The 14,688-nt window shown below is 37.7% G+C and overlaps 1 protein-coding gene across 15 annotated transcripts in view; it reads left to right on the top strand.

Moving 5' to 3' along the window:
- Window positions 1–14,688, top strand: part of SNAP91 (synaptosome associated protein 91) — a 149,722-nt gene that overhangs the window by 113,611 nt on the left and 21,423 nt on the right. For all 15 annotated transcript variants that reach the window (XM_047859643.1, XM_047859654.1, XM_047859645.1 and 12 more), the window contains 3 exons: window positions 8,402–8,536; window positions 10,186–10,335; window positions 14,119–14,149. In XM_047859643.1, the coding sequence (XP_047715599.1) occupies window positions 8,402–8,536; window positions 10,186–10,335; window positions 14,119–14,149 (316 nt within the window). The remainder of the gene's footprint in view (window positions 1–8,401; window positions 8,537–10,185; window positions 10,336–14,118; window positions 14,150–14,688) is intronic.

Here is a 14,688-nt window from a genome sequence, read left to right as displayed (position 1 = left end):
CTCCCAGGCGCGCCAAATGCCTTACTTTCAGTCATCACATTTCTTTTTGTTTACAAAAGAGGTAATATGCTTATGTAGCAAATTTTATCTTGTATTGCCTGTGCCCATTTTTTTTTTTTTTAAGAAATTTGTGTGGAAAGATACCATTATGTTTGTCAACTGATTCTGTAACTCCAGGATAAAGTGTTACAGATTTCCACCAGGGTTGAAACTGTTGCTACCTATGCCACTTTTTTTAACTAGCTGTTTGTTTGTTTGTTTGTTTGTTTGTTTGTTTTTTAATCTGAAAACTTCTGGAGAGCTCTCAGTTCAACAGGGCCATAGTGTGGCGTAGACTGACACAAGATGTCTAGGATTATTGCTTATTGCCAGGATGGGAAAGATGGAATTGCAGGGAAGATTTCAAAGACTCAAAGATAGTAAAAGCTAACTGTCAGCCTTCCTTGGAGGCAGGGAAAAGTATGCTTCATGTTAGCCAGACCTAGAAATTGCTATTTTTACAGGCAAAGCATTTGCCATTTGCAAGACCACAATAGTAAGTTTGAGGCTCAGGTTATCAGTCAAACTCAAAAGACGCTGCTGGTTTACCTCATTCTGACTTCACTTAGAAGGTTACATAACACAAAGTGCAGCAGTAGCATCGTAGAGGCCTCAGACACTCAGATCCAGCTTCCAATGTTCCTCCTCAGTTACCACAAGGAATGCATTTTGGTCATATGGTTGGCAAGGGATTGATGTGTGTGTGGGTCACATCAGCACAAGGACGTTGCCACGTTCAGAGTCTCTCAGCTTAAATTCCCTGCTAGTCATGTTGCACCTGAAACAGTGACTAGGTCTTATTTTTTCATGTAATGAACAATCCTGTACAGGTGTAGCAGGCATAAAACATTCATTCTTGGGTTAGTAATGAGTAATGACTTCATTAAAGGACCCTCATCACCTTTTAGAATTGTAGGAAGTTTGATATGAAGTCAAGTCATTTTTCGGTAATTTTTTTTTAATGTTTATTTATTTATTTTGAGACAGAGAGAGAAAAAGCAGGGGAGGGGCAGAGAGAGAATCCCAAGCAGGCTCCGCACTGTCAGCACAGAGCCCAACGTGAGGCTCCATCCCACGACGGTGAGATCATGGAGGTCAGATCTTTTCTCAAGAGGCCCGAAAGGATAATCACAGCCTAGCTGTTGATGCTTTCCTTCCATCAGTCTTTCAGACTGGTTATTTAACAAACTTTCCCAGGGGCAGTAGCAGTTCTTTTGTGTCTTTCCCACCTTCTCCAGACTACCCTGGTTAAATATGACACTCTTGTTTGCTGAATCCACTTCATATTAGTGACCACCAGCTGGTATTTTGTGAATGGTGAAGAACCAGGGTTCCACCGTAATGTTGCTGTGCACTTTGGAACCTACAAATATGATAAGAGGCAGTGCACTTAACACACATCACAGCTGGTTACCTGGGGAAAAAATACTGGCTCACCTGGGTTTCCTCCTGGCCTGGGTGTTCTTCATAGAAGCTTCAAATGGGTCACAGAAGCTTTTAAGCTCTTACAAAACCAATAACCTTAATTCGGGTTTTCAAAGTTCAGCAATAGGTTTTATTTTAATAGGCCACAGAAATAGCATAGTTTTCAGTGGTTATTTGGGGGAAATGACCTTGTCAATTTTCAAAGAAGATTACTGGAGCACCTGGGTGGCTCAGTCAGCTGGGCATCCAACTTCAGCTCAGCCCATGATCTTGCAGTTTGTGGGTTCAAGCCCTACATCGGGCTCTGTGCTGATAGCTCAGAGCCTTCAGCCTACTTCAGATTCTGTGTCTGCCTCTCTCTCCCCCTCCCCCACTCACACTCTGTCTCTCTCTTAAAAATAAACATAAAAATACTGTTAATAAATAAATAAAAGATTACTGATTATAAGCCTTTTGCTTTGCAGTTATAATTAAGGTTTGCAGTTATAATTAAAGTTATGGCATGTGAAATCAAATGTTCTGGCTTTTTGCAGAATTCTCAGAAGTCTTTAAAACACAATGTTCCCTTCCAGTTCCAAGTTAGAAGTCAGTGGCAGAGCCAAGAGATGTGATCCTGGGGGTGAGATAGGGTCTAAAACACACGTGGAACAAGCAGGAATAGTTTTGTCACCCACTGCCAAGTGCAGCGTTGGGTACCTGAGCCTGCACAGCTTCGTATCCAAGGAAGTCGAACAAGGAAGTACACACAAAGTGCAAGTTAGAACTCACCAGAAGCAAGCTTGAATTGCTTGATTGTGTCATCCATCCTGAAATCTTAGTAAAATGAGATAGAAAGGGAGAAAATTGGTGATGAAAGTGACAGTGTCATTTACATAGGCTTTATTGACTGTACACTTCCCATTTTTTCCAGTGCATCATCTTGTGACCCCTTCAGTGATGGGAAACGTATTTTGTGCACATTTTTTCCTTTCTCTATTTTTTTATTTAAATAAATGAACTTTTAGTGTAAGTAGGTGTAAATGGGTTTTAATGTCTAGCTTGTTCTACAGACAATTCTTACAATTTAATCTGTACATATCTGGGTCTGATTTACTTGGCCTGAAGTCAACTATTCTTTTACCTTATATCCTGATATAAGAGACTTTTAAATTCTAATTTCTCTAGATCTTAAGTATTTGGACTGGTTTTTCATACTTCTGTTTTGCTTATTTAGAAACATTTCTCATATTTGTTCAGGTAACACAGCAAGAATCCATGTTCTCATTGAATAATATCATGGAATATTAATATAATTTTGTACTATGAACTAGAAGCAAATTTCCTAGCCAAAAAAACCTGCTAAAGTACACATTATAAAATCCCAGTTACATTTATACATTAAATCCAGCTGACAGCAGCTATTTCAGAGTTTTCAGACTGCCCAGACATTTCTGTTGAATGAATATCAATGGTAGAACAAATATTTGGGGTATATGTTATGATAGTTTGCAGTAAGGCTTAACATGTGTGTTATACTTGTGTGTGTGTGTGTGTGTGTGTGTGTGTGTGTGTGTGTGCGTGTATAGGGAGAGAGCAGCCAAGTCCACAATAAAGAGGAAGCTTTTTTTTTCCCCTAAAGATAAATGAGCCCAATCATAGATAACAAGGAAATCCACAAATGTCATGTTCAAAGTAAGAATTTGAACCAAAAACAAAAACAAAAAAAAGCGGGAGGGAAAGTTGTATTTCATGAGTCTCTAGAATCTTGAATTACTGGCTTTTGTTAATAAGACTGTTTTGTAAGAGAATAAAAAAGAAAAATAACACACAGACCCAGTAATGGAAGGTGTAGACTCTTTATTTTTTTTTTTTTAATTTTTTTTTCAACGTTTATTTATTTTTGGGACAGAGAGAGACAGAGCATGAACGGGGGAGGGGGAGAGAGAGAGGGAGACACAGAATCGGAAACAGGCTCCAGGCTCCGAGCCATCAGCCCAGAGCCTGACGCGGGGCTCGAACTCACAGACCGCGAGATCGTGACCTGGCTGAAGTCGGACGCTTAACCGACTGCGCCACCCAGGCGCCCCTGGTGTAGACTCTTTAAAAGTAACATTGGTTTTTGAACAGGGCTCTTGCTCCCCAGATTTTTTTGAGGGAATAAATTTACATGTAAGTCACAGGGTAAATGTAATAAATATGTAGTATAATTAAATGTTAAAATGATCTTTAGAATTTTTAAACCAAAAATTAAGAATCATCTCAAATTGGGGGGAAAGCTTTGTCAAAAATTGATATGTAATTTAAAACTAGAAAAAAAAAGATCAAACGGACAGTCTTTTAAATTGGGCATATCTCTCATAAAAACTGGCTATTTTTTATTCTAATTTACTCTTCTAGAACTGTCAAATAATACCAACTCCAGAACTGAACTATGCATGAAATATCATCTTAGTCGTCTTCTGCCCCTTGAGTAAAAATTTCAAGTTCTGTTTGGTGTATCCAGAATGGTGAAACTAGACAATATTCTAGAAGAGACAACTGTTTTGGCCAAAGAGGACAGACTTAAAGAATAATCGTTCCAAATCATTGAGATTACTGATAAGATATAGATATTATCCATAGCTCAGGTGGAATCTGACTAGAAACTTGAAAGTTAAGTTTCTATCAAACAAATGGAAATATTATTTCATACAGTGAGTAATAAAGCTCTCAAACGCCTCTTCAGATATACCAAATGAAAATATAGATGTTTGGAATATATAGATTTCTGGATGACAGATGTAAAAGTGGATGATTAAGAGAGATTTTACCTAACTTCTGAGGTTGACAGCAAGCAAGAAAACCATTTTCTTCCATTATAGTCACAGTTCTGGGGTGACTGCCCATAAATTTGTACTAGTGTAGGAATGGGCCACATCCTATGTTTAATTCTAAAGGCAGGAAATCATACAGGCCAGTCTTTGAGGCCATTTGTAGTTTTTGTATTCTCTGTTAACCACATGACATAGATGACTTTTTAGCAGAGCCGCAGAGGTCTTTAAATTGATTTTTAAAATATAAAAATGTTCAGTGTGGAGTTAATAACTAATAATAGCCACTAAATGAATGAGAAGGTCTACAGAGAACCAATTCTTTCATACTCTGTGGGGGTGGGAGACAGTCTGAAATGTGTCAGACAAAAGACTCTCAGGCTATTAATCCTAGAAATACTATCTCAGATTGATCTTAGTAAATAGAATGTGTTAATAACTGACTATATTACAGAGTAATTGAGATGGCATCATCTTTAACATAAAAGAAGACTACCAGTAGTTTTAATTTTTTACTCTCCTGACCCAACTGATCTATTATATTGACTGTGGCCATCAATTTTGATATATCTGTTAATAGAACTTCCTTAAGTGTATAGGCTGTTCCCCTTAGAAAGATAGATTCATAAGACTAAGTATCTGTGACAAAAGGCAGTGTGTCTATAGATGGTTGAGCACTTGAAGATAGTTGGTGATTCATTATAGTGTAGGACAGTCCAAATATGCCTGCAGGATGTCTGGAAGCCTATTGATTATTAGCTTAAATTCCATAGAATATCTTTCTTAATGTAACTTAGAACCATATAGAAAGAAATATTAGTGGTGTGAGTTTTCTTACCTCTATTCCAGGGCTCTAAAAGTTTTCACTTAACAGGAGGAGTTCCCCTCATTAATATCTATAATTCATTTAAAGTACAACAATAGATTTTTTTCTTTAAGATAATCAGTTGGCTATTTTATAGCACTTTATAGCTTTTCAATTAGTTTAGGTTTATGAAGGCACATACTGAGCATAATGCACAGAACTGAGCATAATGGGAAGAAGTCGTCTTTCTAGATCTCTGTCAACTTCGTAAGCCACAGGAAGAGTACAACTCTGATGTTACTCCTGGCTGTGGAAATGAAGCGTGTAGTATTGTGGTGAAGAACCCAAGCTCTGGAAGATTCCTGTGTGGAATCCTCTCTCTTACTTGCCATCATTTGGCCTTGGGCAGATTATTTAACCTCTCTGGCCTCAGTATTTTCATCTGCGAAACTTCATAGAGTTGGGGTGAGGATGAAATGAGCTAATTTATGTTTTGGGTTGAACAATATAATCCTGCTATTTTTGTAGGACCAAAATGGTCAAATATTGACAATTCATATGGTTTGTATGGTTCAACCTTTAAAAATTCTTAGGGGCGCCTGGGTGGCTCAGTCGGTTAAGCATCTGACTTCGACTCAGGTCATGATCTTGCGGTTTGTGAGTTCGAGCCCCGTGTTGGGCTCTGTGCTGACAGGCCTGGAGCCTGCTTCAGATTCTCTGTCTCCCTCTTTCTCTGCCCCTCTCTCGCTCATGCTCTGTCTCTCTCTCCTTCAAAAATAAATAAACATTTAAAAAGTTAAAAAATAATAATAAAAGTAAAAATCTTTAGAACTTGGTGAGCCCCATGACAGTGTTAGCTGTACCCTTTCTTAAAGGTTTAAGCTTTCTCGAAGAAGGGGCTAATTTTTTTTCATTATTTATTCACCTATGGATGTGATCTGCTTATGTTATGAAACTCAATAGCACTAAGTACATGAGCCCTGTGTTGTAAATGCATGTTTTTCCCTTTCGACTACCGAATATTGGGTGGATATGTTAACTTCCCTTTGCATCACTTCTAGTGATAGACAGGATTGAATCAGATGATCCAAGGCTTTCTCCAACACTAATATGCTATGATTCTACAATAAGTTTTCTCTTCTTGGCCAAGTTTTAAGAAACTGAGATTCGAGAACAATTCTCTCCGCATTCACCTATATCAAAGAGAACCACACCAAAGAAAAATTGCCTAAATTAATCACAGCCATTTTCCAACTTGAGGTGTGGTATGTTTCAAGACACTCAGCATTAACACATCCGTCAATCTCCTTAAAACCAAACGATCCTATCCACAAAAATAATTACTTCTCACCCATCCTTGCTTCATAGTATTCTTAAATATCTAGAGAATGTCTTTTCTTCAATGCTTATGTTACTAAAATCCTAAAGGTCACCTCAGGTAGCCACTGTGAACTTTAAAGACCATCCTCTATTAGGTAACAGTTTTCTGAGTTGCATTGTTTTCATACATCTATAAGGAAAGCCTAAACTTGTGTCATTATCAATATCCAGGAACAACATGACTTGAACATTATTGTCTGCTTTAGAAAATAGTAATCGGAGAATTTCAGTGAAAGTCATTTTCAGTATTATAAACTGGTTTTACAGAATGTAAGCTTAAGGATTTTTTAAAGCATTTGTTATGTTTTTGCAAGAAGTTTCTGAAAAAGAAAAGATGCGACTAGATTAGAAGGGAATATTTACACCCAAACTAAATATAGAAAAGACTTCTGGAAGTAATAAAATTCTTTAATAATAGAGCATCCTCTATTAAGAAATTGCTGCCTTCTCCAGTTGTATGTTTCATAAAGAAGCAATACAGAGAGAGCTTTGCTTCTGCTTCTATCTGTTGAAAGAAATTATTTGCTTCCAGCCTTCAAAAGATAATTTGAATTTTGGTTGCTTTACAGTGGCCTCTGATTTTTCCCCACCTTTTGTATTCAAAAGTGTCCTTATTCAGTAAACATTAATCCAGTGTTTTAGGCATTGTGCTGATTAGTGAAAAACAGGAGGAGACACAGTTTCTGATACCAAAAAGCCATCCCCAGAGTGGGGTTTGGGGGTGGAAATAAAGACATATGATGGGAATAGGATGAAGATATGTATCAGATGCAGAGGGCACAGAGGCAGAGCATGTAACTAACTCACTTGGACTTGGGGTGGGAGGAGTGGGCATAGCTGTGCCTGATAGTAGTGGGTGACAGTATCAGTCCAAGAGGCCTTCCTGGAGTAGGCATCTGAGTCACCATGATGGTGTTATGGATGCAATCTAGTTTGCAGGGAAGGGGCAGGGAACAGAGACAGAAGAGCTTGATTACTATGCAAAGGAATCTGCGTTAGATGAATCTGAAAGTTATGGAGAGCCATTGAAGGACACTATTTAGAGAAGTAACTTTGTCAGCATTTTCCACTCAGAAAGATCACTCTAGCTGCACTGCAGAGACTAGATTGGAGGAGGTCCAGACTAGAGGCACGAAGCCCCTCTGGGTGGCTATTGATGAATCCTGAGAGCTGAGTGAGGGAAGCCCACACTTAGCAGTAGCAGCAATGGGATAAGAACATGTATGAAAGATGTTAAGAAGGATTTGGTGGCAGAGTGCATGAATATTTTTATGATTTATATTTTATTATTGTACTTAGCCAGTGTGTACAACTGAGCATTTTCTAGCTCCCTGATACTGTGATTTGAAGAATCAAAATTTTAATGTATTGAAATTATCTCCATTTGAACCCTATTGGGACCTTCTTAGCTCTGTGTAGCTCCATTGTAATGATAGATTTGGTTGCCCCAGGTTCTCTCAGCCAGGGTTGAGATATATTCTTATGTGCTATTTCATTTCTAATTAAATTAAATCTCATTGTATTAATGACATGTATTAATGTCTCATGTATTATGACAAAACCAGCAGTTTCCAGAGGGGATATTGGGGGTGGGGGGCACAGTGGGGGGAAGATAGGTGAAGTAGCTGATAGGGATTAAAGAGAATACTTATCACAATGACCACTGACTAATGTATAGAATTGTTGATTCACAATATTATATACCTGAAACACTAGTAAAACACTGAATGTTATACTTGAATTTTAGAAAATCAGTAAAAATCATTTAAAAATACGTGACAGATATCAAAATATGTGAAAAAACTTTTAAAACACTAACTTCCAGGTTTCATTGACTTCTCATCTACCTGCATTCGATTCCTTCTCAGTCTTCTGTAACTCTTCCTGACTCTGTTTTTCTTGCCTTTACCTACGTTTAGTTGTTTCTGCTTATATTTTTCTGGAACTGTTTTTTTCCCCCCAGGATTTGGGGGTTCTTTTATGGCCCCTTCTCCATCACCGGTGACTCCAGCTCAGAATAACCTGCTGCAGCCCAATTTCGAAGCAGCTTTTGGAACAACGCCTTCAACTTCTAGCAGCAGCTCCTTTGATCCATCAGGTGAGGCAGTGACTTTCAAACGTTCTTTGCGTTTGTTCTGATTATAATATATACCACCTAAGGTTAGTGTGATATCAGAAAACTCATAAGCAAATACTGAGTGGCGACCTGGTTTTAAAACTTTAATAAATCTTTTATTCTGTGTTTTAAGTAAATATTTCAGTACATTTTAGAAGATTTAAGGATAACCTGTAATCCTTTTCTGTGTTTCTGTTTTAAATTTTTAGCAGAGATCTAACGGCACACACACCATCTGTTTGCATGAGCTTACGTGCACATGGTTTAGAGACAGTTAAGGGAAAACAAACATTTTATGCAGTATCTGAATGTGTGGACACTCCCAACTGCTATTGCTTACACCCTCTGAAGCTTGCATGGCCCTCGGTTTTATGAAGTTGAGACACAAATAGTATTCTTTGCCTGCCTTTAATCTTTCATCCTGCTGTCATTTTGTTTGTATTCTCTTCCATTCTACTCTTCCCATGCTGGGTCCTTACTACAAATTTTCAATTGGTGAGTTTTTGGCAATTAAATGTGCTTCAGAAACACCCTAAATATATCCCCTGCCTGACAATTTGGTTGCTTCTATTGCCAGTGCCTAGTTGAATGCTGTCCCTTTCCAATTTAGAATTACTGTATGGTAGTGTTTGTGGTAAATATTCGAAGTTCTTTAACAAAAACTACCCACAAAAATTTTGACGTGGGTAAGATATTAGCAACAATTTATGTAGATCTTTTGAGTCTGCATTTTGAATGGTCTTTCTGTATTCGAGGAATGAAACAAGTGGTAACTGGTTACATAGTGATTAGGAAACATCAATAATAGAATGATTTCTAATGTTTAAAATAGTTTTTCCCTTAAACATTCCTTGAAAGTTAGAACCTAAATTGATTACTATAATGAGGAGGGGGAGGGTCACAATTTTTTACTTCTAAAATATGGTCAACTGTTTGTCATATACTCATTACTAGGTACTAACCATTAGATCAGGTTTTATTCCACCACTAACTTCGTACGAAACTAGGAGATCTAGCCTTATTTCTCATTTAGAATTGTTTTAAAGATAAGCATTATAGGAAAACAAAATAAGCATTGTAGGATCTGAGAGTACATTATCTAGGCTTTGCTGTAAATTACTACCATTTTCAATAAAAAAGTATTTTAGTGATTGTTTTTAATAAGAGTACCACTTATTGAATGCCTATATAGAGCAGGCATTATAATAAAGACATGACATATATTATCTAATTTGATCTTGACAACAGGACCATGTGGTAGTAGTATTCTTCCCATTAGTTTTCAGAGGAGAAAACTATAGCTCAGACAGTGATTTTCTCAAATTCACACAGTGAGGCATGCAACTAAACTGAGCCTAATTCCAACCCCAAAATCTGTGCTCTTTCCTGTACATTACACAGATTTTTTTCCATCTTTATTTATGTTTACTAGTATTTCTGTACTTTATGGGTAGACATATGTAGACATGTTCTTCTACATGTTACAGTCATAAAAAGTGTGAATTACATGCCTTCTTTTGTAAGATTGTACATTCACTTGTTTTATAGTTTTTCAAAAGACAATTTCCATTTAAGTTTGCATATGGCCTTATTTTTTCAATTATTCTGACTCTGGTCTATTTGATTTTTAGTGTTTGATGGTCTAGGTGATCTACTGATGCCAACCATGGCACCAGCCGGGCAGCCTGCACCCATCTCAATGGTACCCCCCAGTCCAGCCATGGCAGCAAGCAAAGCCCTTGGGAGTGACCTTGATTCATCTCTTGCCAGCTTAGTAGGCAGTGAGTAATACAGTTGTTTGTTGTTGGGTTTTTTACTGTATCATATGTGAATTTTTGTTCTCTATCCTTTCATATATATTTGTTTCTGGATTCACTTACAGGTGAGTATATCAAGGAGTGGACAGAAATTCTTAATGTTCTACCCAGTACAGTTCCTCGAAGGATAGACAATTGTTGTGCCATTGTTTCACAAGCAGCACCCATGCCGTTTTTAGTATAAATTACTAAAGGGATAGAGAGCATACGCAAGCGTCAAACCAAGTACATTATGTATACTAAGTACTTAATTTTTCATTTCACTTGGAAATAAGAACACAGAGTAACTTAAATACTGAAATAATGACAATTGACCATCCATGTGAATTTTGGTTACTCATTCAACAAATATTTACTGACTACCAAGCACTCTTCCAGGCTCTAAGGCTAAATCAGTGAACAAAACAGGTATAAATTTCTGTTCTTACGGTGCTCAGGAAGGGGAGAGACAGTTTGAAATAAGTAAGTTCTGTAGTACATGAGGTCATAAGCATTCTGGGGAAGAAACAGACCTGGCGAAGAGGAGTTGGGAACACTGCAGAGGGGAGTTGGGTTCCCTGAGAAGGTATATTTTGAGCAAAGATCTGAAGGTAAAGGAATGAACCACATGGATCTGAGGGAGAATATTTGCAGGCAGAGAAGATAGCCAGTGCAAAGGCAATGGGGCAGAAAACTGCCTGTCATATTTGAGGAATAATAAGGAGACCAGAGGCTAGAGATGGGTAAAGAGAGAGTCCTAGGAGATGAGGGCAGCTAGTATAAAGACTTGCCTTTCCTTTTAACCCTGAATTTGATTCTTTATTAAGGTGAATGGGTTCACACTGCCAATACCTTTCACTTTTCTCAAGGCTTTGGCAGATCCTTGATACAGACTTTTTTTTTTCCTATGCATTATCCAATGGACATATTTTTCCCATTCATTGTCCCTGGTGTGGGCATCCATGAAAGTGCTTTGAGGACACCCATGGAGAGATGATTTGAGTATTGTTCCTACACTAAAATTTCAACTCACTGAAGGACAGTTGGCAGTCGTAACTGCTTTCACTGGCACTGCAATGTATGATCCAGATTCTCCTTCAAAAATAAGGATTTATACCTCCAGCCCCTGAGAGTACAGTTTTGATTGCAAAGGGTAGCAAGAAAGAATATTTTTGAGTAATTAAATTGCTGTGTCCTGTTTATAGTAATGATTACATGAATTCATGTATTTATCAACATGGATAGAAATATAACAACCTCCCCAAAAAAACCACTGACTTTCATTTTAAGTAAAAGTGAGGTATTTTTTAATAAAATATCTTCCAAAACTGAAAAAAAAAAAAAAGATCTACATACCCCCTATCAATATTCCAGTTTCCTTGTTTATAGAGCTTGATGAGTTGAACCTAAAATTCGTATGAAAATGCAAGGAAGCCAGAATAGCTGAACATTCTAAGTAAAGAAGAATAACCTTGGAAGACTCACATTTAGTGATTTTAAAACTTACTACAAAGCTATAGTAATTAAGAGAAGTGGTATTGCCTAGGGATGGGCATATACCTCAGTGGAATAGAATAACAGTCTAGAAATAAGCATACATCTGTGGTCAGTTGGTTATCACCAAAGTTGCCAATACAGTTCAATGGGAAAAGAATTATCTTTCCAACAAATGGTGTCAGGATAGCTGGACATCCACGTGCAGAAGGATGGAGTTAGATATCTTGCTTACTGCAAAATAATTAATTCACAGTGGATCATAGGACTGTATGGATCGTAAGTGCCAAAACTATAAAACTCTTAGAAGAAAATGTGTTAGTAAACAAATCTTCATGACCTTGGATTGGATAATGTTCTGGGATATGACACCAAAAGCACAAGCAACGATAGATCAAAATAGATAAATAGAACTACGTTAAAATTAAAAACTTTTGTGCTACAAATGACACTATCAAGAAAGTAAAAAAAATAACCCACAGAATGGGAGAAGGTATTTGTAAAACATATATCTGCTAAGGAACTTATACCCAGAATAAATAAAGAACTCTTACAACTCAATAATGAAAATACAAATAACGCAATTTTATTTTTTTTAAGTTTATTTATTTTGAGAGAGAGAGAAAGTGAGTGGGTAGGGGCAGAGAGAGAGGTGGGGAGAGAATCCCAAGCAGGCTTTGCAGGGTTAGCGCAGAGCCCTATGTGATGTCGGGCTCAAACTCACGAACCGTGAGATCACGACCTGAGCCAAAATCAAGAGTCGGATGCTCAACCAACTGAGCCACCCAAGTGCCCCCAAATAACCCAGTTTTTAAATGGCCAAATGATTTGAATAGGTCTTTCTCCACAGAAGATATATGTATGGTCAATATGCACATGAAAAGATGCTCCACACCAGTCATCTAGGAAATGCGTATCTAACCCACATGAGATATCACTTCTCACCCATTAGGATGGCCATAATTAAAAAAAATAAATAAACAAACAAAAACAAAAGAAAAAAAACAGTGCTGATGAGAATGTGGAGACATTGAAACTCTAGCGTTGCTGGTGAAAATACAACTGTGGAAAGCAGTTTGGCAGTTTCTCCAGACCTGAAACAGTTACCCTTACAGAGCATACCATATAACTAGCCTAGAAGCTCTTCCCATACATCTCTGCCCAGCTTTGCTCAAATCTCACGTCCCTGAGGCCTTCCCTGAACACCCTGTTTAATGCCCATCACCCTCATCCTACCTGACCAGATCCCTTGTGCCCTGCTCTTCCTTTGCTTATTTCCATAGGCTTTCCTATCACCTTGTAGTAGCCTACATAATTTACTTTATTATTTTATTGTTTTATTCTCCATCTCACTCTATTAGAATGCACATTCCCCTAGGATCAAGATCTTTGTTTTCTTTACTAATGTATCCTATGGGCTTACAACGGTGCCTGGCGTCTATGGAGGCTCAATAAATATTTGCTGAAGTAATCAGTGAATTGAGATTAGAGTGGAATGAGTAAGCCAATTATGTCAGGAGTCCCCAAGACCACCTTCACATTCAGAGATCCACTAGAATTCAGAGGACTCAGCAGCACATAGTTGTACTCACAGCTAAGATTTATCACAGCAGCATAATAAGGACACACAGCTGGATCATTAGGGCAAAAGACACAGGCAAGTTTGGAAGTATCCATATACTGACTTCCTTATGCTCTCTCCTTCCCATGAGGGGAAAAGCATACAAAAATGCAGCAACACGTGTGATATTTCTGCCCAGGGAAGCCCTGTAGAGACTCCACACCCAGGTCTTTTATTGGATGCTGATCATGTAGGCACTCTGCTTAACACAGCCCAAAATTTCAGTCTTGCAGAAAGAAGGAAAGCAGGTGTTCAGCATAAACCACATTGTTTGTACAAACAGTTTAGACACAGTAGCCACCCTTATCATTAGGAAAAGTATTACCGCAGCATGGAGAACAGTTTACTAAGCTGGGTTCCTAGATGCCAGCCACATAGGCCTTTCTAAGAGAACAGTCTCAAGCGTGCTGTGTTTACTCTTTCCTAGATACCAGCTGACATTAAAATGTGATCCTTAAGTATAATGTGAAGTAAAAGAAAATGTTAGATTTCTGAACATGTTTCCTAACATAGTTTCTCCTTTGTAAAATTGAATACAGTCATTCTTAGGCAAAATGTGGACTTCTTCTAGAACTCTCTTTGATCTTTTAAATGTCATATCATTTAAGCTGAGTATAGAGGTTTAAGTTCTTTTTTCTTTTATCCTTTTATAGATCTTGGAATTTCTGGTACCACATCGAAAAAGTAAGTGTTTTTGAAATTATCTGGTTTTCTTGTGGCAGTGTATTTACATTTATTTGAGACGATTAAATGCATTGGAGTAATAACTCATTCTCGAGCTCAGTAATTTCAAAATTGGTTTTTACTGCATTCTGGACTTTTGTTTTTGTTATTATTCTACTGGAACCTCCGAACTGTTGGCTCTGCAAGGAAAAGGAACAATCTATTTTGGTCTCCAAGATTGTCACTAAATTATAGCTAGAAATACTTCAGAATTATGGTTTGAATGCTTTAATAGCTTTAAATTCTAGAACACTATTCCTAGCTAACATTGGTTTTTAAAAGTCTGTCATGGAGGATCAATTTTAAGGAAGGATAGAAAGAATGGTCAACGATGTACCCTCTCTTTAGATGCACATTTCAGTACCTTTGAAATTGGGATGCATTTTACAGTAGATATATCTGACAGTCACTGTAAGGCAGGTTGTAGTCATGATGCAGTTGTGTGAAACCTTCTGATGAACCCTCCCACATCTAGAAGAAGTGCCATGATGGATGAAACA

The sequence above is a fragment of the Prionailurus viverrinus genome, chromosome B2 (assembly GCF_022837055.1).
Source record: "Prionailurus viverrinus isolate Anna chromosome B2, UM_Priviv_1.0, whole genome shotgun sequence".
Taxonomy (NCBI): Eukaryota; Metazoa; Chordata; class Mammalia; order Carnivora; family Felidae; genus Prionailurus; species Prionailurus viverrinus.
Note: the sequence above shows the minus strand (reverse complement) of the source record. Positions and strands in the feature narration are given on the sequence as shown.